The 22,943-nt window shown below is 40.2% G+C and overlaps 2 protein-coding genes across 3 annotated transcripts in view; one reads left to right on the forward strand and one right to left on the reverse strand.

Annotated features, from left to right (window-relative positions):
• tmem65 (transmembrane protein 65) overlaps window positions 1-7,663 on the forward strand; it is a 34,484-nt gene extending 26,821 nt beyond the window's left edge. Inside the window, exons 5-7 of the mRNA XM_056399100.1 lie at window positions 2,152-2,194; window positions 2,680-2,785; window positions 3,484-7,663. Coding sequence (XP_056255075.1) covers window positions 2,152-2,194; window positions 2,680-2,785; window positions 3,484-3,609 — 275 coding nt within the window. The 3' untranslated portion in view covers window positions 3,610-7,663. The remainder of the gene's footprint in view (window positions 1-2,151; window positions 2,195-2,679; window positions 2,786-3,483) is intronic.
• Window positions 7,664-8,819: 1,156 nt separating this feature from the next.
• LOC130183548 (protein MTSS 1-like) overlaps window positions 8,820-22,943 on the reverse strand; it is a 59,794-nt gene continuing 45,670 nt past the window's right edge. The window contains exons 4-9 of one of the 2 annotated variants that reach the window (XM_056399098.1): window positions 22,326-22,423; window positions 21,174-21,399; window positions 17,927-18,196; window positions 16,875-17,042; window positions 16,468-16,624; window positions 8,820-15,550 (exon numbers count right to left, since the gene is read on the reverse strand). In XM_056399098.1, the coding sequence (XP_056255073.1) occupies window positions 14,895-15,550; window positions 16,468-16,624; window positions 16,875-17,042; window positions 17,927-18,196; window positions 21,174-21,399; window positions 22,326-22,423 (1,575 nt within the window). In that variant the 3' untranslated portion in view covers window positions 8,820-14,894. The remainder of the gene's footprint in view (window positions 15,551-16,467; window positions 16,625-16,874; window positions 17,043-17,926; window positions 18,197-21,173; window positions 21,400-22,325; window positions 22,424-22,943) is intronic. The other variant, XM_056399099.1, reaches the window with a different exon arrangement.

Raw genomic sequence — 22,943 nt, forward strand, 5'->3', positions numbered from 1 at the left:
TATGACCACAAGTCCTCACAGGAGTTATTGCTTTCATTCACACACTACATCTAATATCTGAAAATAGTGCCCCCCCCATCACCTCAACATTTTTTTATTACTCATATATATATATATATATATATATACACACACACACACACACACACACACACACACACACACACACACACACACACACACACACACACACACGAAATTGCACCAGAATGTCTTTTTTAAAAACTTGGTTCTTCTTCAGATCTCATTGCAGTTTATTGCAGCACATCCTGCTGTCATTATGGCTGCAGCTCGGGGTCTCAGTTTGGGTCTTTATTACACCATGAAAACCATGAAGGCACTGGAGCTTTGCCTTCTCCCTCATTTTACCGCAAGATTATTCCGTTTCCATGGATACTTGGCTCCAATTTCCTCTGCAAAGTGCAAATCAGAGGCTGAAGACGGGCTCTAGATCAATAGCTCTGCTCTGACGCCTTTATCTATCCAGGCACTGCTTTATATTTGTTTCATCATCATCCAGCCGGCAGACACGCTCAACTAGTTTACCACTTATTTTTTTATTCTATTTGAGGAGAGACCTTCCTGGCGTCTGTTGTGTCACTCCTTTTTCTTGTCAGAGGTTCTGGCGAATTGAGGCGAGCTTGCATTACCGCCGTCTTACCTCGTCGCCGAAGAGTTTCTCTTTGAAGGAACCTCCATCTGGCGTTTGAGCTCCCTCAGGAAACTCCGAGTGTGTTCAGCTTCAAGCATCTTCGCTTTTTGTGCCTCCGGAGATCCACTGAGGGCACAACAAACACATCCTGAGCGCCTCTACAGTGTTAATGACCGTGGACATGCACACTTTGTTCCACATTGTCAGCCCTCCCCTGTGAAAACCAAATCCACAGCGTGAATTATTCATAGCTGCCAAGCACTGTTGAGGTAGTACATTAAGTGGGACTGTTGTGATGCTGATTTTTTTTGCTGACACCTAAACCAAGAGGAAGGAGCTGACTACAGTCTTGGTGGTTTTCCAAAGGTGCTCTTTGATCTGAAAAAAAGTTTTGCACCTTCTCTCACTCCCACTGACTCTCATCTTGTGTTTTGCTGCTTTGATCTATTGTTTGGACTCCTTTCCCTGCGTTACATCTTTTTTTGCATTTTCAGAGATGCATGTGGGCCAGTTGGCACTGTGGAGTTTAGGTATGTTCTCTTATTCGTTCTGGTTGTCATGTGTGGGCGAGTTTCTAAAGTTTTCCTCAGATGGAGGCATGTTGGAGGGACGACAGGCTCAGAGGAAGGACTATACCCTCAGCATCAGTCGAAACATTCAGTTCTCCATCCATCCATTTATTGTCGGACACTCATTCAGGTCCAGGTCCCAGGTTAAGCAAATCCCGGACCTCTTCCTTCCCAGCTGTGTCCTTCAGCTTCTCATTGGCTATCCTGTCCAGATGAGACACACTTTCCTTTTTATACATTTTAAATGAATCATACGGGAAGCGGAGACAGGTCACACACCTATGCAGGAGAGAAAGAGGTAGATTTAACTAGCTGACATTAAGTTAGATAGATTTTTTACTACCTAATGTAATTCAGTGTGACCACCAGCGTACTATTAGCTCGCACCACCCAGGTACCACAAAACTCTTCATAGTCAGACCGCCCATTGGGTATACTGGCACAGATCCCGGTGCACCGCCATTTTCTTGGACTGGATTCTCATCATTGAACCCCCCCCACCCCCCACCCCAATCAAATGCCTCCAGTGTGCTCTGGTTCTGCCCCAGGGTCTTCTACCAGTCTTCTTCTGTAAAACCACTAAAGGCAGACGTCTTTGAGGATCCTTATCAGATGCCAGAACCTCCTGAACCAGGTTCTTTTCACACAAAGTGCATCTAAAGCCCCCACAAAATCTGAAAAATGAAAATGAAAGGATGATCCTGAAAATGTTGACAGCACTTGTATCATCAAAACCCCACGAGAGAGATCAATATTTTTTAGAAACACTTTATTTCACACTTTTCCCCTAAAACATTTTCAGTCTCACCAAATGAGACGTTTCCAATCAGTAAAACCTTCATAGCGTGTGATGTGTTCTCCTCTGTTACCCCACGTTTGTTTCATCAGAGAAGATCAGAAATCAAAGAGTTTCTCTCTGTGTTTCTGCAGCTGCAGCTCTGGGGAACCTGGTCTCAGATTTGGCAGGTCTCGGGTAAGCAGCCTTATACACTGTCTCTGAGGGTTCAGCTTTATTCTGAGGTAGATGTGTGAGGTCTGTTGAAGGGTACAGTGGTGTGGGCGTGTTTTTTTAAATTTAAAAGTGTAAATTAATGGACCATGTTTTCTTCATCTTGATTTTTTTTTTTTTTTCCTTTGAATTCATCTATTGCATATTCTGTGTTGGTTTTTCCTTCCAGGCTTTTTAACACACTCTTACTTATTTGTTCGGGTGTGTGTTTTTTCCGTTTATCAATCAAACACATGTTAATTTAACACAGATATGTATTTGCTTCATCTTTATATTTTTGTGAGGACCAGTTTTAATGTGACAGAGTGAGGACAGTTTTTAAAGTAACATAACTTCATCTTTAGGTTCAGGGTCAAGGGCCAGGATGTCATTAAATATGTGACGGTAATTATTTGCTGTGTGTAAAGTCCCACAAAAGTATAACTAAACAAGTGTGAATGTGTGTGTAGTCTTGCAGGTTATGTGGAGGCCCTGGCTTCCAAACTGGGGATGCAGGTTCCAGATCTGACGCCCAAACAGGTGGATATGTGGCAGACGAGGCTCAGCTCTCACATGGTGAGACTTTGATATTTGATTTAATTGTTTTTGGGAAATTTTTATGCTTTTTATTAAACAGCCAATAGAGAAGAGATGAAAGAAAACGATGGAAAAGAGAGAAACGGGAGGACATGCAAAGAAAAGAAAAAAAAGACTCCCTGGCCAGAGTCAAACTAGGGATGTTTTTGTATTTTGTGAAACTGAAAAAAACTGAAATACTTGTGTTTTACACATGCCTATTAATAACAAGTAGCCCTCAACCGTATAGACATGACACTATAGTAAACAAACAGGCTAAAGTGGAGCAGGGAGATGAGTCTGCTGCAGGTGGAGGAGGCACGTCAGAGGAAACCTGAGGAGAATCCACAGACAACAAAGAGGCATAGAAAGAGAAAATCAAAGTGTTATTCATTCTTGTCATTTGCACAAGTGAAGAATAAGAAACGTGGCCTAAGATCCTATTAAGAGCAAATCTGGAGGTAAGAGCTTAAAGCAAGCAGCACCTGGAGTTGGAGAGATAAATCAACCCTGTTCTAAATGATATATTGAGCCTCGGATAACGTTTTGAAGCTGCACTGTAATGTCATGCAAAACAATGTCTATGACTTTAACAGGCTTTATTCTTAAGTTTGAGTGTAAAATAAAAAAAGTTTTAATTGAATCTCTTCTCTCTACCTCTTCTTCTTCCTCTTCTTCTTCTTCTCCTCCTCCTGCAGGGTAAAGCCATCGGCGTGTCCATCGGCTGTATCCTGGGCATGTTCCCACTGCTGTTCCTGGATGACGATAAGGAGAAAGAGGCAGAAGCAAAACCCGGTGACGACGCGGCATCACGCTCGTCCTAACGGGTCGCTACAGACACACAACACCGTCACACCTACACACTGGATACTGCTGATGTCAACTTTAGAAAATGTCCTCACAGTCTGATGTTTCTCTGTCCTGCTCAGGCGGCGTTCACACTTTTATCTTCCTCCAGATGCTCTGAGGCCGTTTGTGAAGCATTCACTGGCTGATGAAATATCAGCTCTTTAGATTCTTTGATGCACCGAGCCGCGATGTTTTCAGTCAGAGTCTCACTCTCATTTAAATTCACTGATTGAAAATAGGTATAGGTGTCGTAGGGATTTCACCCGTTCTGATTCTATCATTGGTTCTTCATATTGATCCCATTCTTCATTGATTCCTTTATAAGCATCTGCTTCTTCTTGGTTGATTAAAAACATTCACAACCCGACATTTAAAAAATCATTAGTCAACATGGTTTCAAGTGAGCTGTGTTTACTTCCTGTTTTACACTCGAGATCGTTTTGATTCGTAGTGTAACAGCAGTGTAAGTAGAGAAGTCACAAAACCAGCAAATTAATTCAGTAATCTCATTTACACAGCAATATTTATTTATTTTGTTTATTTGTTTTTAGCTCAGCAGCTAAGCTGCACAGATACACAGCTACAACGTGTCAAATGGATGAAATACACTATTCATATTCAAGCTGTAATGAAAATAAGAGAAAAAATAAGATGTAGGAAATGTTTCAGAGCTCTTAGTTCTGCCAGTCTCAATCAAACAACACAGTCAGACAATTATAAAACACTAAAAACAAGTTAGAGTCCATCTATGGAGCTATAGATACTTGTCTTACTAACATTAGCCACCACAAGCTACTGGTCATACCAGGTGAGGCTGTAGTGACACACCTGAGTGTATCGCAGTCAACCAGGGTGTGTTTTATTCCTTATGAAATCATCTTTTGACATATGAGAGGAAGGCTGCGATTTTCTTCTTTCAGAGGGTAAATAGTCTAATTTTAAAGCTTTTATAGCAGCATTAGTTTCAGCCTCAGTCTACGGTCCAAGGACATCTTCAGTATGTTTCTGTCTTTACCCGGGCTAAGAAATGAAACTGAGTTGACTTTTGCTGTATATAGGATCCCAGCTTTTCCACACTCTCCTAAGATCAGTATTTTGCATGCGTTTCCTTTTGTCCATTTAGTTTTCCAAATATTGACCACATGTGTAAAGACCTCCTCCTCTCTGCTGTGGCTCATTCTGGGGATATGAAGAATCACTGATGTTGAACGATTTGGGATTTCCAGCTCGATTCTTGATGCTTCAAAAACGCCTATTGTGAACGCCGCCTGAGTAGCTCCCAGGATGGGACGAGCCCACCTGTCCCACATGACTGCTTCCTAAACATCAGCTCCAGCTGCTGATCTCAACAGGGTGTTAGACTTCCTCTTTGTGTGATATTGATAAATCCAGCTGCCAACTTGCTGGTCGATGTGGCTGGTCATCATTTCCCATCCTGACAGTAGAAACACAGATGTTAGACACTCACCAGCTGTTTTGGCAGCTGGAACACTATGTCATGGTTTTACTTTTTTCTTCAGCAGACACTTTATACATTTGAAGACGTCTTCTCTAAAACACTATCTGTTTGTTTTTGGGTCAAAAACATCAAATATTTCTTTTTATTTCAACTGAAACGTTTCAGTGACAAACTAAAAAAAGTCGTTTTGTGCATCTTAACAAAAACAAAAACCAAACAAAAAAACGATGTAATTGAAACAAACAGGAACAGTGTCATCTGCTACCTCGAGGAATGTGTTTGGTGTTTTGCATGAAGAACTGATGTAGCTCTATAATCAGACTTTTTATTTCTCTATCAGATGGTTTTTAAAGTGCTGGAAAGCCTTGAAATGTTTTGCGAAGGTTGATTAATGAAGGAGGCTTGAAGTATGGTGTCTGCTATTTTGAGTTTTTGGGCTTTACATTAATTTTTGCTTTCCAAGGTCTTTCTGTACCTCTGTGTTTTTCTGTCTCCACCATCGTTTTCTTTCACTCCTTCTCTCACACAGACTGTTGACTGGGATCCAGCCTTCTGTGTAATTACTTTTTATCAGACTTGAAGCTCCAGATGGTTTGGATTTGCCACACACATTTTATACAGTGACAAGTCGGCTTACAAGTTTCACTGTTTGCTGTCACTGAAACTGTCTTTCTTTTATCTGTCGTTCCTTCTCTATTTTTCTCTTCCTCCGGCTTCAGCACATGTTCATGCTGCTTTTAGTTTCTTGTAGTTTTTTTTGTTTTTTACAGTGAATCTGTTTGATCCTTTTCTCCAGTTGAGTCACGGCTGTTTTCAAAATAACACCCACGGTCACTCTGTTTACCATACTGTGCACTATATTTATATCCCATCATTTTATCTAAGTGTCCCAATTAAGGCTGCAACGAATTATAAATTTAGATGTCGACTAGTCTGTTGATCATTTTTATGATTAATCAGTCGTTTCTTCTAGAAAGTGTCAGGAAACGATTAAGGAACGTCCCTCGCAGTTTCTCTGTAGTGATTGTTATTTCAGCCCAAACTTGAAGATAATCAATATGCAGTTATATGAAGCATCAAATCCTCACAGTTTAAACCAGAAAATGTTGTGTTTTTTGCTTTATAAATTAATTTATCACCAAAATAAATCTGACTATTAAACAGGGTTCTCAAAATTTCAAATAAAAAAAGTAGTGGCCCTGGGAAAAATGAAAGATGCTTAAATGACAATCATGTGACCCTCCACCTGCCAGTAATGATGCAAAACAATGAATTCTAAGTGTCAGAAACCTCAGTTTACTGCGCAGTAGACAAGTGATACTTAATTATTTTTATTAAAAGTTATTGTATAGTGGAATTTCAACTGATAAGTTAATTGAACTAGTAACTGAATGTGCAGGACTTTGTAGGGAACAACTAACCAGTTAAAGAAGATGTGGAGTTCTTCTGTTGCCGATGAGGTCATATAACATTGTTCTACACAAGTTCACAATAATTAAATCTGTTCTTTACTGTCGGGACATTAAAGGTTCTGTAAAGATTGTGTTGCTCAAAAAAATTAGCTTCTATGGTCTGTCTCATATGTGAGTAATATATCTATATGCGTTTCTACTGGGGTTTACTAATGACTGTTATATTGGGGTTAGTGAGGGAGTGACTTACCTGCACAGGTCAGAGTGTGTGTGGAAGGAGCACTGATATATGTCGATGCCTTGGACAGTTGTGCCAAAAACTTGAGGAAAATGTAACGGTGGTTGTGATGTGTGTGTGTGTGTGTTGCTGGTTTTAAATCCTGCAGTTATTGAACAGATTGTTAGATTTTCCACAGGGATGACAAATGTTGGAGAGGGAATGGGTGAAAGAGGGAAGGGAGGGTTGGGAAGTGTGTGTGTGTGTGTGGGGGGGGGATATATCGTCCCACATCCTCAAATCAAAAGGAGCCGAGGGAACAGACAAACCTCTGAGTTCAGACTGACTGCTGACCCAAATGTTTGAACAGTATTTTAATGAGTGTTTGGACTCGGCTCTAGAAAATATTTCAGTTTGTAATTGGATTAAGTTTTTTTTTTTTTCTGTGGTGGTCTCATTAGAAAAGAGCTTTGTTGTGGAGGCTGACGACGAGCAATACACCATCTGTTTGAATCTTGTGGCTGATTTATCAAATAAGGAGGACCTAATTAAATAATACTAAATAATATGCTGTTTGTTACCATGGAGACAACCTGGACTTGTATGTTTTTCTATCATCTCACGTTAATATCATGTTGTGTTCAGGACTGTGTGGTGCACAGGAGTTTTAATTGTTTTTATTTTCTCTATGCTCTCGATGTTTTGACAATGTTTTATTCTCTGAAGCAAAAATAAGAAAAGGAGAAATATTTTGAAGCGTTTGAACAAAGTGTGTCATGTTAGAGGAATGCTGTGTTGTGCTGCCATCTTGTGGACAGTACATGTATGTACCTTAAAACCAGTGATTATTATACAGTATGTATGTATGTATGTGTTTTGCAACATTATGTGCAATTTAAGATAAGACAATAAATCTGGGAGTGTTTACCTCTGGCTCTGCAGGTGGTGCCGTCCCTCAGTGTCTTCTTCACTCATCGCTGGGAGCTGAGGTGCCCTTGAGCAAGGCAGTGAAACTCGTGTTGCTCCTGACTGAGGAAGGCTGAGGCAGCTCTAAGGTCAGATTGTGTGCTGCTCCAGTCAGCTATAGACTCACATTCAGTGACGTTGTCGGTTATGCCAGTGCTGATATGATACAAGAGTTTTGATAGTTTCAATAATGGGACTGAGCCATATGCAAAAAAGAAAAAATAAATTTATTGTGATTATTTTGGTCGCAGATATTGTGATCGCAAAATGAGTCACGATTTTAGTGGGTATGTAATTTTTGCGTTTCATTTTCACAAAAAAAAAAAAAAAGTATAAAAATGATGAGGTAATTGTTGTTCGAGCTTGTCCTTTATATCTGGAGAATATAATTTGTAGGCCAGGGCATCTCTGTAGCAGCACAACCCTTCATTTATGGTTTGTTGTGACACATTTGGATATTGCACTTGGCCATATTATATTAATATTTCTCACTGCGTTTAATTGTTATTAACTATTCAAAAACAATCCACACCTTACATAGAGGAATATGCAGAAATGTTCAGGAATTTAATTCAGTTTTTCTATTTCTCTTGATTGTAATTGTGACATTTATGTCCATCTGACAATAGTTGAATTCACTCACATGAGGATAATCTGACTTGACTTTAGTTGTCCAAATATTTTACAGAATCTCAGAATTTGCTGGGATGTTTAATCCGGAAGACAGACTGATTTTTCTTTCTGTTTTCAATTTGTTTCAACTGAGTTTCAAGTCTTGAACACTGCAGATGTTTTGCCTTTTTGTGATACAGAGCAGTAAAGACCTTAATAATCATTCTGTTCTGTAGTGCAGCAGGTTTTAGTTTAGAATATAAAAACATAAAATAATGTGCTGTCAATAATGTACTTCATATTACAGGGGACAATGCAGATTTCTTGCACAGAAAAGTAGGACTAAAGTTTTAGAAGTCGTCTGTTTCACTAATCCCCCTCTGAGCTCACAGTCAAACACTTCCTGCTTTAGTCTCATGAATTTAAATGTAACTTCACACTTAAACTTTGATCTAAAATACAAATCAGCGCCGTGGAAAGAGAAAGAAAGAAAAAGCAAACCACACGTTCCCCTCATCATCAGATGCACATCGTATGCTACGATTTTATTATTTAGCCAAAACAGCTTTTATACATAGAAAATAGGAGACAGTTAGTATTCAGGAACTGAAAACAAAATGTACAAGAGCCAGAGGTGAAGAAATAGGTCGGCCCAGTAATTAAAAAAAAAAAAAAAAGTTTCCCTCTTAAATGTTTAAAAATGTAATAAAACCTGCTAATGGATCAACTGGTTATCTGGTATTTTTTTATTAGCAAGAATCATGAAAAATCTACAGGACAATATGGCGATGAAGTTTGTCGTCCTCTTAGCTGCAACTGTTACGTGTGGCGGGAAAATTACATCGTCTGATCTGACAGATAAAAATTTTTCCTTCACGAGCCATTTTAATAAAATAAGACAAAAGAATATTTATTATTAGTGTTTCAGCTAAAAGTCACAAAATCATTAAGCATCAGTCATGAATGTAGTTAATCAGTGTTGATTTCCAAATGTAAAATGTTTTCATTCTCCAAATTCATTTCTCTCAAATATCAGTTTTTCAAAGATTAGGAATAATTAGAGGGATATTTAATTATATTCTAATTTTAATTTAATTATATTTTATAGCATATCAGCTGTAATATTTTATTACAAGATATTTCTGTTCCATTAATTAATGATGAATTTTTAATAATATCAGAATTAGCTGGGTAAGTAATTGTTTTTTCCTGTTTCTGATTTTAATTTTCAAACATTTTGGCCGCAAATTAGAAAAACATATTTTTCAGAGGGACAATCAATTCAATACTGAAGAGCACCATGTGCACATTGTAGTGTTAACACTATATTTCTTCTTCTTTGTCTCAAATTATTTCCCAATTCCTCAATCTAACCAGGAAGAGTGGAGGCTGTTAGTGATTTGTACAGTTATAGCTCTAACTCTACGAGGCTCTCTGCCTTGATAAGTCGTTGCGGCTAAAAGCCCTGCTCAAGAACCTGATCATGGTCGTAGATGTTCATCAAGGTTAACCCTGGACATTTCAGTCACTTATAACTTCTAAATGTGAACACATCGGATGTTAAGCAATCTTAAAGGTGGACAGAAACATTGTCAAACAGTATGAAGTAACAAAAAAATCTGTCAGACTGAGAAAGGTCTCCTCATAAAGCCAGATGTTTTTGTGACTGCACTCATTCAACATTGTTTTCCCCAACCTTTATAGATACTAAGAAGACGACCTACTATCTGGTGAGTTTCTATTTTCAACATTCCTCTACAAAAACATGTTGTGATCTGACCTGACCAACTAAAGTCAAGGATCTGGGAGTTGGAAAATCTAGGACCATGATACACATAGTATAACAGTCCTGGGTTAGGCATAAACTTCTTTCCAAAAATAGATTTTCCTCACTAAAAGCATCAGATTCCTGCTATGGAGAAAGGTGGATAACTGTTTTTAAATGTGATTACAAATGTGATTTTTATCTATTTCTAACATTTACCTTGAGAGAAAGTGACAGTTTAAACCAAACTGGTAATATTGAACAAAATGCATTAGGGAAACCATTGTAGAAGAGCACCTGAAGTAAGAATATCATACAAACAAAAGTAAAAATCCAACCCAGAGTGTTCTTTATGCACTGTAAGAAATTTGGCAACATGTGTCAAATGAAAGGCTAAACGTTGAAGGGCGGGAACACACTGACAGCTGCTGTTACTTACAGCTCAGGGACAAAATTGGCCTGGACACACAATGAGGACTTGAAAAGGGATTTTTAATCTAACTTGCATCTAGACTAAGATGATTTTTCTGACCAGATGCACCGTGAAAAATATACTGTAATTTGAAATAACTGAGCGAATGATTTTCTGGATCTTCTGTTACTAAGATGTGATTCCATGTAATCACTTTTCTAATCCTCAGTGTGTGTGTGAGCATCACTCAGATCATTGATAACACACACATTTACAGAGTCTTCACAGGCTCGAACCTTCGGCTTCATACGCTTGTTATCGCATCAGCTACATGACTGTATTCGTTAACCTGCAAGGCGAAATGAACAGAGTGAAAACAGATAGAAAGCAGACAGGCTTCAGTCATCATACAGACGTGTCTAACTGCTGTCACATAAAATATGAAACATCAATGATCCCTGAAGGAAAACAGAGCGGATGATGGGTGGTATCTAAAATGCAGTCTGGTCCAGTAGAGACCAACTGAGAGGGGGGGAGTAGTTCCAGTAGAAAAAAGTCTATTAGATCTTTAACTAAAAGAAAAAAAAGACAACATGCATATTAAATACATTTGTTAATAGGTTTTATATGCTCAACAGTACAGTTTGGAGAATTAAAAACGTGGAAAAACCACAAATAAAATGGTTTTAAATGAATAAATACATAAATAATTTGACTTGTGGTGACTCTATTAACAGTATCTAAGTAGCAACAGGGGAGTTTTGTGCATTTCAGCTCGTTATGCTAACCACCTGCTAATACAAGTTAGAGATTTTTACCTCATCGGGCTATTTGACATTTAGTAATCACAAGCTATTACAGGTTTATATATTTGTTGCGGTTACACATGAATATTAGTACGTAGCAGAGCCTGCTTGTGTCCTGTCGTAACAGTCTGTTGAACCACAGCTAACGGTGGATGTTCAGTCAGGTTGTAGATCTGATGTATTAGCCTCATCTGGCGCCATACTGGAGGCCCAGCTTAAAAGCCTTGTTGTAAATATTCAGTAACTTTTTCAAACTTGTGCTACACTGCTAGCTTAAGAACTGTACATTAGTGTACATAGTGTCCAAAGTACATGAATTTAAAATGTAGATATTAAGCTAACAGTAAATCAGCTAACAAAACACTAAAACATCAAACTCAGAAATGACCAATTTCTTCGTCTACCCAATGGATTTGGCTAATAAAGGCTAACTGAAATATCTTTCTTTTTATACTGATTTTAGGCCAACAACATAAAACCTAATTTGTGAAATTGTAAAATGTCTTTCGAATCTTGTTGAGATGACCAAATTGCACATTAAGGAATCTAATTAGTCATAATATTTGCAGTCAAAGCGCTAAGGACTTCCAACATGGCTGCCAGAGGGTGTATTAAACCACCTGAAAAACACTGTTTATAATAATATACTGGACAGTTGCTGTTTGATGGCTAGTAAGCACAAACAGTTTAGGACTACAGAAAGCTAGACTCCAGACCAGATTATATACCTTTTAGGATATTGTGCACCTGTCCTCCTCCTAGAAAATGTACACTGTCTAGTGGTCTACTCGGATCAGTCTCCATTTTACATTTGCATGTGTAGTACTGGGACAGTGAACTAAATGTCTCTGGATTTTAATTTTATCTCAAATCTGAGCATATTTCAGTGTCTTACTCAAGGGCTCTATTCACCAGTTTTGGTGAACTGGTTACAGAGTTTGTAACTACTGAGTCACATTATACATTATTATTCTTGTAAAACATAGCACAAGCAAATTGCACAGTAATGTTATAAGAACACCACATATACAGATATTAGCTTAAATTTAACATAGCCTTAGGAAAGGTCCAAAAACTCTTTAACAAGGCAGATATATTGTTATAATTGACTTGTGAGTGCATCAGTGCATTTTGTATTTTACCAAAGAAGTTTTGAGGCATAGTTCAAGAAATTATTTTGGTTTACTAGTTGTTTTAAAGTTTTTCTTATTACCTTTTAATTAATTCAGCTGTTGAGTTTCAGACTATAACAGTTAATCCCTGGCGAAGACACATATCTATCTTTTCAGTCAATCCAGTGTTGTTTACTTTACTTAATGAAATGTAATGCAGTCAATGAGATTCATTCTTTAGGTTGTTCCCCTTCAAATTATTTATAAATGTTAAGTAGTAGAGTGTACATTGACCTAACCTTATTTTGTTTTGTTAACTTTTAATTGGCGTCCTTATGTTTAAATGACCAATTTTATTCAAACATGAAAATTAGTCTACAAAAACAATGTAAAAGTTAAATGGTGCTTTTTACCTTAAATGTACTTCCCTTGATATTTAGTAGTGCGCCCATCAGGGGGCACTGTTGGACACTATAGCCGAATCAGCGAGTGTATCTGACAGAATGAAAATACTGTAACTGTAGTACACTGTCCCAGCACTGAAGCGCTGACTCAGCTGTAGCTTCACAAAAATAGTTCAAGCCCTACAAGTCCACAACTGTTTACATCTGTGCCGACTAAATATAGCTCACTTCCAGAACACAGGCTTCACTACAACAGACCCGTACACTGATCCACATCACTCCGATTACTACAGCTAAGTAGTAACAAGGGAACCTGTAGTAACAATTTCTATTGCTACCATGGACTTTGAGTGTATGCTAACACACAGTGCACAGTTGCTACATAGCTGGTAGGTTAAAAGAAGAACAACGAACAGGGACAGAGGTGTTTGGAGGCCGTCTGTAATGGTTCTTAACTGTAGTTGTAATAGCGATTATTGGTTTAGTTTTCCATTGTTTTGATTTGTTGTTTAGGTGCTTCACAGAAAATAGAAAAATACAATAGTTAAAGCCAAATACTGTCCCACTATCAAACAGTCCCTACACTATCTTTGATTTTCAGTTCGAAAGAATCGAAGACAGGACATTGTTTTGTTTGGTACAGTTAACACTAGACTCAATCTAGCAAGTTACAGGTATCCACTGATAGTGCTCCGCTAATGCTGACAGCGTTTACAACCACTGCAGGGACGTTATGGGCTTCACTGACTTATGAATCTAATTTAAGAGTCACAAAGATTGTTAATGCTGGGGCAAACTTTAAGAACATGCAGGTCAATCTACTGTATGTGGTAGTAAAGGCTGTAACAACAAAAAAATCCTTAGTTGCTATGCGACTGGTTACATGCCACTCTTCATTATTCTAGCCTACATATACAAATACTTTTTCAGTTCCATAGAAGCCTGATTTTTCTTTCAGGCTGTCTTTATTCTCTATCAGACACCCTATCTATGTTTTTACATTAAAAAAAAAAAATCCAGCATAATGTCAATTAAATAGAGAACATTTCAGTTAAATTCAGCACACAGGCTTTTGGCACCTTGAGAGAAAATGGGAGACTACAGGGATGTAAAGGGACGGACAAAACATACAAACACATCAAAATATAAATATGTACATACAAATAATGATTTGATCTTTTGAAAATACTCCATCACTCCTACCAGCTCACGTTTATCTCTTTGAGAATTTCTCTCTTCTTCATCTATCATCATCATCATCTTCTTCCCGTTACTACACCCATTACATTGTGTAGTAACATAACATTTAGTTATCAGTTCTGCTACAAGAACGACCTTGTACATCCCGCTTATATTCGACGAGGATGACCTGTCACACCTTTTCTCTTAGATACTGAAGTTGCCCTGAGGAAATGATCTCAGATCAGCGCCAGTGTTCCCAGTACTAACCTCAGAGGGGAATTTAACTGGGATTAGTCAAGTGCAATACTGACAGGTTTCTATTTAAAGGGAGAAATGCTTCAGTTATTCTCCAAAGCAACAAAATGTGGCGCTGTGGAGAAATTCTTGGCCTAAACAAGTCGACTCTCCAACTGATACTTGATGATGGATAATTCATTTTGTTTCAGATTTGTCATTTTCAAACAAGAAAGTTCTGCCTTTTACACACAGTAGTTTGAGGGTCTTCCTTTAGTATCAGTTTAGAGAAGACATCAGATCATATCCCACTTGTGGGAGCTTTCTTTGGTCCAAAATGAAATATCCATAATTTAATTAATAACGACTCTTTGGCCAAACAGTGAAGGTGCAGAGTTCTTACCTTTCAGTCAAGATTAACATTGATTAACATTGCTGAAATGAACTTGTGACACCAAAATGAAATTTTCCGTACACAATTTTTGGGGACATTTCCAAACCGATTCTTGATCAGAGTCTCCGGGCAACTTCCTCTTGGTGTTCATTTGCTGTCAGTTCCCATTTGCCTTTACTTAGCATTACACGTTAGCAGTAACCATTTTGTGCCCCTTCATGAGTATATTTACTGAAATTCAGCCAGGGACGCAAAATGGCGCGAGTCAAACCAGCCCCGCTCCTCTCAGTGAATAATTGGCGCTGATCGGTCATTGGTCATCGTCTTCTTGAGCTTGACGCCTCGTCGGATAGCCACCAGAAAGTCCTCCACCTCGCCATATTCTGTCTCCTCCAGGAGCTCTGGGAGAGGCCGGCGCTCCCACTCTGACACCCGCCCACCGGGCTGCGGTGGTGGGGTTGGAGGATCTGACCCTTCGCACAGGTGCCGAGTGTCAAAGGGGCTGGTCTTTGGCGACAACAGCACACTGTTGCCTGGTGACAATGGGGTGGTGGGGGGACTGAGCGGGGTCCTTGATGTGTTGCCGTCCTCTGACATTGCTCTGCTGGGGAAGCCAGGATGTTCAGGCACAGTGGGGGTCTTGACTGGGATCATGGGGGGCTTGATAGGGATGGGACCTAGGCTGAGGCCCCCGGAGGGCCGCCGAAGGTTAGGTTTGGAGGACGGTGTCCGTCGGATGGTGGCTACTCCGGGGGTGATTATAGCAGAGGGGTTGGAGGGCAGGCCAGCAGTGGAAGCAGGGCGTTTGGACTGAAACATGCGGCGGTATGACTGGCTGATGTCACTGTTTCTGGGGATGGTGGAGGATTTATCGAAGTCTGACGACTGCTGCTGCTCGCTGTCCTGGTCCACGCCCACAGTGTAATAGTCACAGTCTGATACTGTGGGGAACAGAAAACTATTTTACTCAATACTCTTGATTATTATTAAGTTCAGTACAACAACACATCTAATGGCATCTACACTGGAGGCGTTTCAGCCACATGTTTGAGTCGTGCACGTCTGACGGAACATATACGCTTCTACTTTCAATATGGCTGTTCCCATTTTTTTACGCCTAACTATAGTGTTTGGTGTTTGTGTTTGGTTCTGAGCGCTACCAACTGTCGTGTAGACACGGTGTAAGAGAAGAGTAGCTGTTTGTCACAGTGGACAAAGCCTTTGTTCCAATGATTTGGGTCTTTTTTTGATGCACTGCTCTGTGTGCCCTGTGTTTATTTGCCAGGCTACCTCACATTTGCATGTGAAGAAGAAATTTCACTAAATATTTTCCTTGCTGTATTTGCGCTAATTTGTTTATGTATCCCACACAATGTACCCCAACGACCCAACTGTATATAAGTTAGCTGTACCTAACTCGCGACTTATGCAGCCTTTATTATTTTCCTCCAGTCCCCGGAGAAGGAAACATTTCCAATTTGTGCCACCTTCAGCAGGTTTGCACCATAGACTGTATATAAAGATGGACACAGCCTCTGTGACATCACCTATAGGTTTCTGAAGAGTGGTTTTGAAGCTGGGAGTCTGTGGGGATTGACTGACCGGCAGACAAGTGACAGACAGCCAAATTATCCAGTTGCCTAGCAACAACAACACATCCTTCACTGCCAACTGCTTCAGTGTGATGCATTTATATGCATGAGCATGGACTAGCTACTACTACCTGTCCCCTGTCCCCTGTCCCCTGTGTCCTGTGTCCTGTGTCCTGTGTCGTGTGTGTGTGTGTGTGTGTGTGTGTGTGTGTGTGTGTGTGTGTGTGTGTGTGTGTGTGTGTGTGTGTGTGTGTGTGTGTGTGTACCTTGTGAGGGGATGGTGTCCTCTGAGCAGCAGGGTGTGTTGGTCTGGCTGCTGTAGCCGCTGGAGCCCTGCAGCGAGTCTCGGCTGGAGCCGTGGATGTCCAGCTGGAGGCCTCGGGCCAGCGCTCTGGCCAGCTCCTCATGGGCCTCCCTGTCCTCCTGCCAGAGTCAACACACACAGATGCAGAGACTTTGTTAATTAGTGTTTCTTAGTTAGTTGACAGTTGGCCTGAAATGTCACTCCACTATCTGTTTGGATTTGTTTTGAATCTCTGTCAGAATGAACATGTTACCAAAGCTCTGTTGATTTAAAAAGCTGCCAGTGAGTCACATGACCTGTGTTTACAGGACTTCAGCAAAATAAACCAAATAAAAAAGTTTTATTTTCTTTTTAAAAACACCATCTGACCTTGGGTGATGTCACAGAGTGGCTTCCTTTGACCCCTTGTGGCTCCGCCCCTGGTGTGGTGACATCAGCGCTCTGGTGGCTGCTGGGATCTGTAGTCTCTCTCCTCTCCTTGCTCCTCTTCAGGGTGTTGACCATTGGCTGGTCATATGGGCCTGGTTTGGCCCAGTCCTACACAGAGAGACATGAGCCAAAGCAACACAGTTTTACACTTAATTCAATTACACCTCGCTTTATAAACTGAAGAACTTTGATCTTTTTCACATTTTGGCTAATTTGTGTTTTGTAATATTTGATGGGATTGATTGGGAATTTTGAAATTTTATGAATTAAATGATAAAACACTACAACTGACAGGCTTGTTAAGGCTGAAACAACATGCCAACTATACACAGTAAAAATTGTGAAAAACTTGATGCAAAAGATGCAAGATTTTCGCTACCGATCAGTTTGAATTATTTTTTTTACAATGATTTGATTAATAATTTATTTTATAAAATTAAAAGCCTAATGACAAATATATATCTCAGGATGGTTCAGTATAATCTAATTGTGGTCATAATAATTTGTACTGTCCAATTAGCAGCAAAAATTAGGATTCAATTAATGTTCTGTAAATTACCTTATGAGTCAGTCAACTTGTTTTTAAGGACAAAACACAAGCTGCAGCCTGAATCTGACCACATCATCACAAAAATAAAATTACCAAAATTACAAAATTAAGGCAAAAATTAAGAGCCACGTTTTCACAGTAGAGAGCTGGTTGAGGGAGAACTGAGGCGTAGTGTAAAGTGTCCTTAGTGTCACTTGCTTTAATGTCTGCTTGTTGTGGTTATGAAGCTGATAGACTGATGTGGAAATTACACAACATGGCGGACTAATGAAATGTATGCTTGTAGTGTTTATTTTCAAGTGTAGCAAAGAAAGAAAAAGAAAATTCAGAAGAAAGAAAGACTGTCAGGGTAAAGTGAGAGGACACGAGAAACAAAGCATAGATGATAAAAGGATAAATTGTAGGAAAAGGAGGACGACATCGGGGAGAACGAGGATCAAACCTTCCAGGACGGGATTCTGGATGACGGGATCATTCCGAGCCCAGAGGGGCTGAGGGGAGGGAACTCTCCTGATTGGCCGGAGCCTGAATGAGACCACGGCCACGTGGGAGAGACGGACGAATAGGAGGGCGAGGAGATGGGAGAGGTGGTGGTGGTTGTGGTGGTGGTGGAGGAGTAGGTGAAGTATGGAGGGTGGAGGTGGGTGTCCTGGGCCTGCAGTACCACTCCGTGCAGACAGAGGGCAGCATGATGGTCAAAACCATTTGCCAACTGAGGGTGAGTGGATGGGGGAGAGGCAGAAAAACAAAATTAAAGACGATGGTTATGACTGTTGATGATGTGAAAACAAAGGTGCTACATTTTCCACGAGGAGCTCAGCAATCGTTTACAACAGAAGTGTGCTTTCAGTTTGTTTTATGAGTACGGTTTAGCTTTGAATCTGGGGTCGTGTCCAAGTTTGTTTCTGCATTGATTTGTGTTTCCTCTTACCTCAACCTGGGCCCAAAGGCATCCCTTACTGCAACCACTCATTTTCTGAGAAGCTTAGACTCTACACACCCCAACCTCAACCAGTGACCTCTGTGACACCTAATCGTAGCCTAAACTCTGACCCCAATGGTGTGAAAACACTGAAAGTAAAGGAAACACACGACCAGTTTCAGTTTGGCAAAACACGCAGATTTGTTAAGTTTTGATGTTAACACATCTCTTATTGAACATTTAATCACTTGTTTATATTTTTTAACTCTCTGGTTGAAATGACCAACATCATCATTGGCAGGTTATATCAGTTAAAATTTATGTTAAACTGGATATTTTAACTGTTTAAGTGGCGTGAAAGCTGGTGAAACATAAGGTTTAAATGTGATCAGGCTGTATCTGCTATTATTTTATACAAACATTTAATTTTTTAGGTTGTAGCTACACGTTGTCAACAAGAGGGTTTCAGATCTTTGAGTTTGAATTATTTAGTTACTTGTGAATGTGTCTGAACTTTTCAGGGCATAGATTCAAGTGGATTTTACAAACTAGCGTCAAACCCAAACCCTAGCTCCTTCGTGTTATAGCAAAGGTAAGGGCAAGCTCTTCCATTATATCGAGCAGTTGATATTATTCTGAGAATAAAATATAAATGCTTAAAAGCTCCATGCAGCACCTTCAACACAAAATGACACAAACGGGTAACAAGGGAAATGTAAAACAATCACCAAAAAAAGCTTCACTCAAGTGTGTGTGTGTGTGTGTGTGTGTGTGTGTGTGTGTGTGTGTGTGTGTGTGTGTGTGTGTGTGTGTGTGTGTGTGTGTGTGTGTGTGTGTGTGTGTTGTTCATGTAGATGTTCACCTGTTGTGTCGCAGAGCGGGGCTCAGGGTGTAAGGGTGAGGAAGTGGAAGAGGAGGAAGAGGAAGGCTCCTCGTTGACAGACTGAGAGGGTAAAGGAGAGACACAGGACTGCAGCACAGCCAGACACACACGCACACACATAAACACACACACATACACACAGAGCAGTTTGCAGGAAGCACAGACAGAAGCCAAGACAACAGATTAAAACAAAACCAGACAGAAAACAGCAGAGGAAATGTGACAGAGGTTAGTGATAAAAACATGAATCAGTCCAGCACAGCGACAAGAGGAAGAGCAGAGAAATTAACAAGTATCAGCATGAATCACAAAGAGAACAAGCAGCTGTAGCAGCACGAACAGGAAGTGTTACATGAAGCAGAAGCAGGTTCAGCAGGTGGAATGAAGAAGAGGAGCTAAAGGCTGTGATAACGTCTAATCACATGAGAGAAACCCGTGTTCATTCAGCGATCCTGAATATATATGTTAACACAGCATTATACATTTCACTTAACTGCAGTGAGTATATTAACATCCATGTCAATAAAAGTAACTGTCAGCCCACTCCTTCAAACGTGTTTTTGTGTAACTTTAAGCAACATTTTGTGTTTGAAAGGTGCTTCATAAATTAAGTTTATTAAGCTACGGTCATGATGGCAAACAGCTCGATCGGGTTCCTCAGCCTGGGAATAATAAGTAACAGTCCGGACAGTGTCACAAGCTCCGTGTGATTCTTTCTTTTTCTGACCCTAAAAAAAATTTGTATCTAAAGATGTTTTAGGTCAAGTTAAAATCACATGGGAGCCTGTAGCAGCATTTTGAACATCTCAGAACATTGAGAGCTCCTGAATGTCACCTGTATGTGCATGTATATATGAAACTGTTAGATAAACAAACCTAAACTAGACTTTTTAATAAACATCTTACACTGTTCTTAAATGAAAATTCCCTTTTTTCTTCTTGTTCAGTGAGAAACTATTTGAAATTTGGGTTTGAACTGCTGATTAGTAGCTGGAAAATTAATCAGCAGCTATTCTGACAGTTGTTTGATTTTTTCATTTTATTTTTGGAAACAAACTTTGCCACATGTTTTCGTGTTCCATCTTCTCAAATGTGATTATTTCCTGCTTTTTATTTATTCATATCACTGTAGATTAACTTTCTCTGGGCTTCGGTCTGTGTGGAAATCTGTAGATGTCAACAAACACTGACAAATTTTGACATTTAAGAGAAGTACCAATCACAAAACAGGACGATTTAATCAATAATGAAAATTATCATTAGCTTCAACCCTAATTTGGGTGGCCCAGAGTTTCTTCCCTGTGTCCTCACTCTGCCCCTGAACCACAGCTTAGGAAACCCTGCAGAGAATAAGGGAGCATGGCGTCTAGCTGGCGTCTGGCATCTGTCTAGCCTACACTGTAGCAGCTGGGGTGACTCAGCAAAACACACACACACACGCAAGCAGCATCAGGCTAATGAATACATGGTAACCTAGCAACCTGGGAGGATCCTGCGACCTGATACGTTGAAGGAGGGTGGATCAGAATATAATGAAGAGGTCAGTGTGTGTGTGTGTGTGTGTGTGTGTGTATGTGCGTACGTTTTATAATAGGAAATAGAAAAACATCATACTAACATTCGAATAGACCAACCATCCAAACCCTGAAGATGTTGAGTTTGTTGTGATATAAAACTTCAAATATTCACATTTGAGAAGCTGGTAACTGAATTTTTGGCATTTTTGCTTTAAAAAAAATTATTCAATCGACCAACTGATTGATTTCTGCCTAAGAAAATATTAAACTGTATATTAGGGGCCCAGCAACTAGTTTCTGCCACCTGTGAAGTTTTTCCTCCTCGGGGGCCCCAGTGAGGTTTTCATCCTCTGCACATGCTCCTTACCTGCGAGGTCTCCGGGGGCATGGGTGAAGGGGACTTGGACTGGAAGGCATCCTGGGAAATGAAGCCCGAGTCGTGGGAGGAGACTGAAGACAGGCGGGCAGGTGTCTGCTGTGGGAGCACCGAGGAGGAGGAGGAGGAGGAGGCGCGGTACCGGAAATGGGAGGTGGGGGAGTGGCAGTGTGAGCCGCTGGAGCGAGAGTCGCTGCTGTTCACGCTGTTCAGGCTGCTGTGGGACGGAGAGAGGACGGACGAAGGGTTACAAATATTTGGACTGTATAAACCTGAGGTCGCTGCACAGCTTTACAGTTGACACATCATGTTCTCAAGTTACACCTCAGAACAATTAAGCTACGTTGAAGTAGGTCAACATTTTGGGAGCAGTGCTGAGAGTCACCATTCTCATGTCGGTCCATTAACTTGAAGACCACATCCAGCAGCCGGTTAGCTTAGCTTAGAAAAAACACTGGCATCAGGGGGAAACAGCTAGCCTAACTCTAACCATACGCACCTCTAAAGCAGCCGCCTACTGCAGGATATAACAACCCATAAAACCACAGCATGACATTTTAACACTGTGGGTTAAACAGACAAGATATAATGTATTGATTAATGAGCTTTAGATGTGCCGATATGAAAAATAATCCAGCGAGGCCGAGCTCAGGAGTGATGTATGCCAAGTGTTTTAGATGATATTATGACTATCCACACTTTACAACTAGACATTATAGAGGGAAATAAAGTTTGATTCTGCAAATACAGGGTCTATTTCTCATTACAGATTCATTCAGAAACCATTTTCACTGAGTTTTTTTTAACAATCCACCATGTTGTTCCTGCATGAACATCTGTGACCCAAGCAGATTCATGCTGAGCCCACAATCAGCTTTACAATACTAGTGTTTGGGAACTGGGTCAACACACTGACACTGATGAAATCCCCTGCTGAGCCTGAAGAGGATAATACAAGACACTAAAATCAAACAATCTCTTCGTTGATGAACCAATCCTGATCACACATGACTCATTGATCTGTTAAAAGCTGCAGTTCCAGCTCTGGACCACAGGGAGGCAGGATAATAAAAGAGACGTATCAAGTTTGTTGTGGAGGTTTGTAGGGAAGGTGGGCAGTTTTCTGCAGCCATGGTGACCAACCTGCACATGCTGGACTTCCTGGATACGGTGGTGCTCGGCGATGAGGGCGGGGTTTGATATGACCAGGTGCAGTCTGAGCCCTTCAGGTCTACGATTACCTGGAGAGGAAGAAAGAGGAAGTAGCCTTCAGAAAAAGTGCATTTAATGATTTGTATAGAAAAAAAGCTGAATCTCAGCTTCTGTAAGCTTTCAGCCAAACCGCCTGTACCCTATAAACTGTTGTCATGAACTTACGAAAGCAACAAGCTGCTGAGAGGTAGAAAATGTGGGATGCTCTGGAAAATGGTTGCTTACAAGAAAGGTGCAACTACCAGGATGGTTCTCAAAAAACATCAGAGATCTGATTTGTCCAGGTAGACGAGCAGTTGGAAATGGCGTCTGTGCACACACTGACAGTCGACATCTCCGCCCTCAACACAGTCTGAGATGACTGAATATGAGCCGGCCAAAAAAAATAAAAAAATAAAATCTAAAGACTTTCAGCTTTACAAACCGATTTTCAACAAATATTCATTATTGCCTGAATCTGCAGTCAGTCTACTATTGTCATAATCATATCTGTAATCATATCTCTTTAACCTCAACAGACAGAAAGTGAAACAGGTTTACAACAGGGCT

The sequence above is a fragment of the Seriola aureovittata genome, chromosome 16 (assembly GCF_021018895.1).
Source record: "Seriola aureovittata isolate HTS-2021-v1 ecotype China chromosome 16, ASM2101889v1, whole genome shotgun sequence".
In the NCBI taxonomy this organism is placed as follows: domain Eukaryota; kingdom Metazoa; phylum Chordata; class Actinopteri; order Carangiformes; family Carangidae; genus Seriola; species Seriola aureovittata.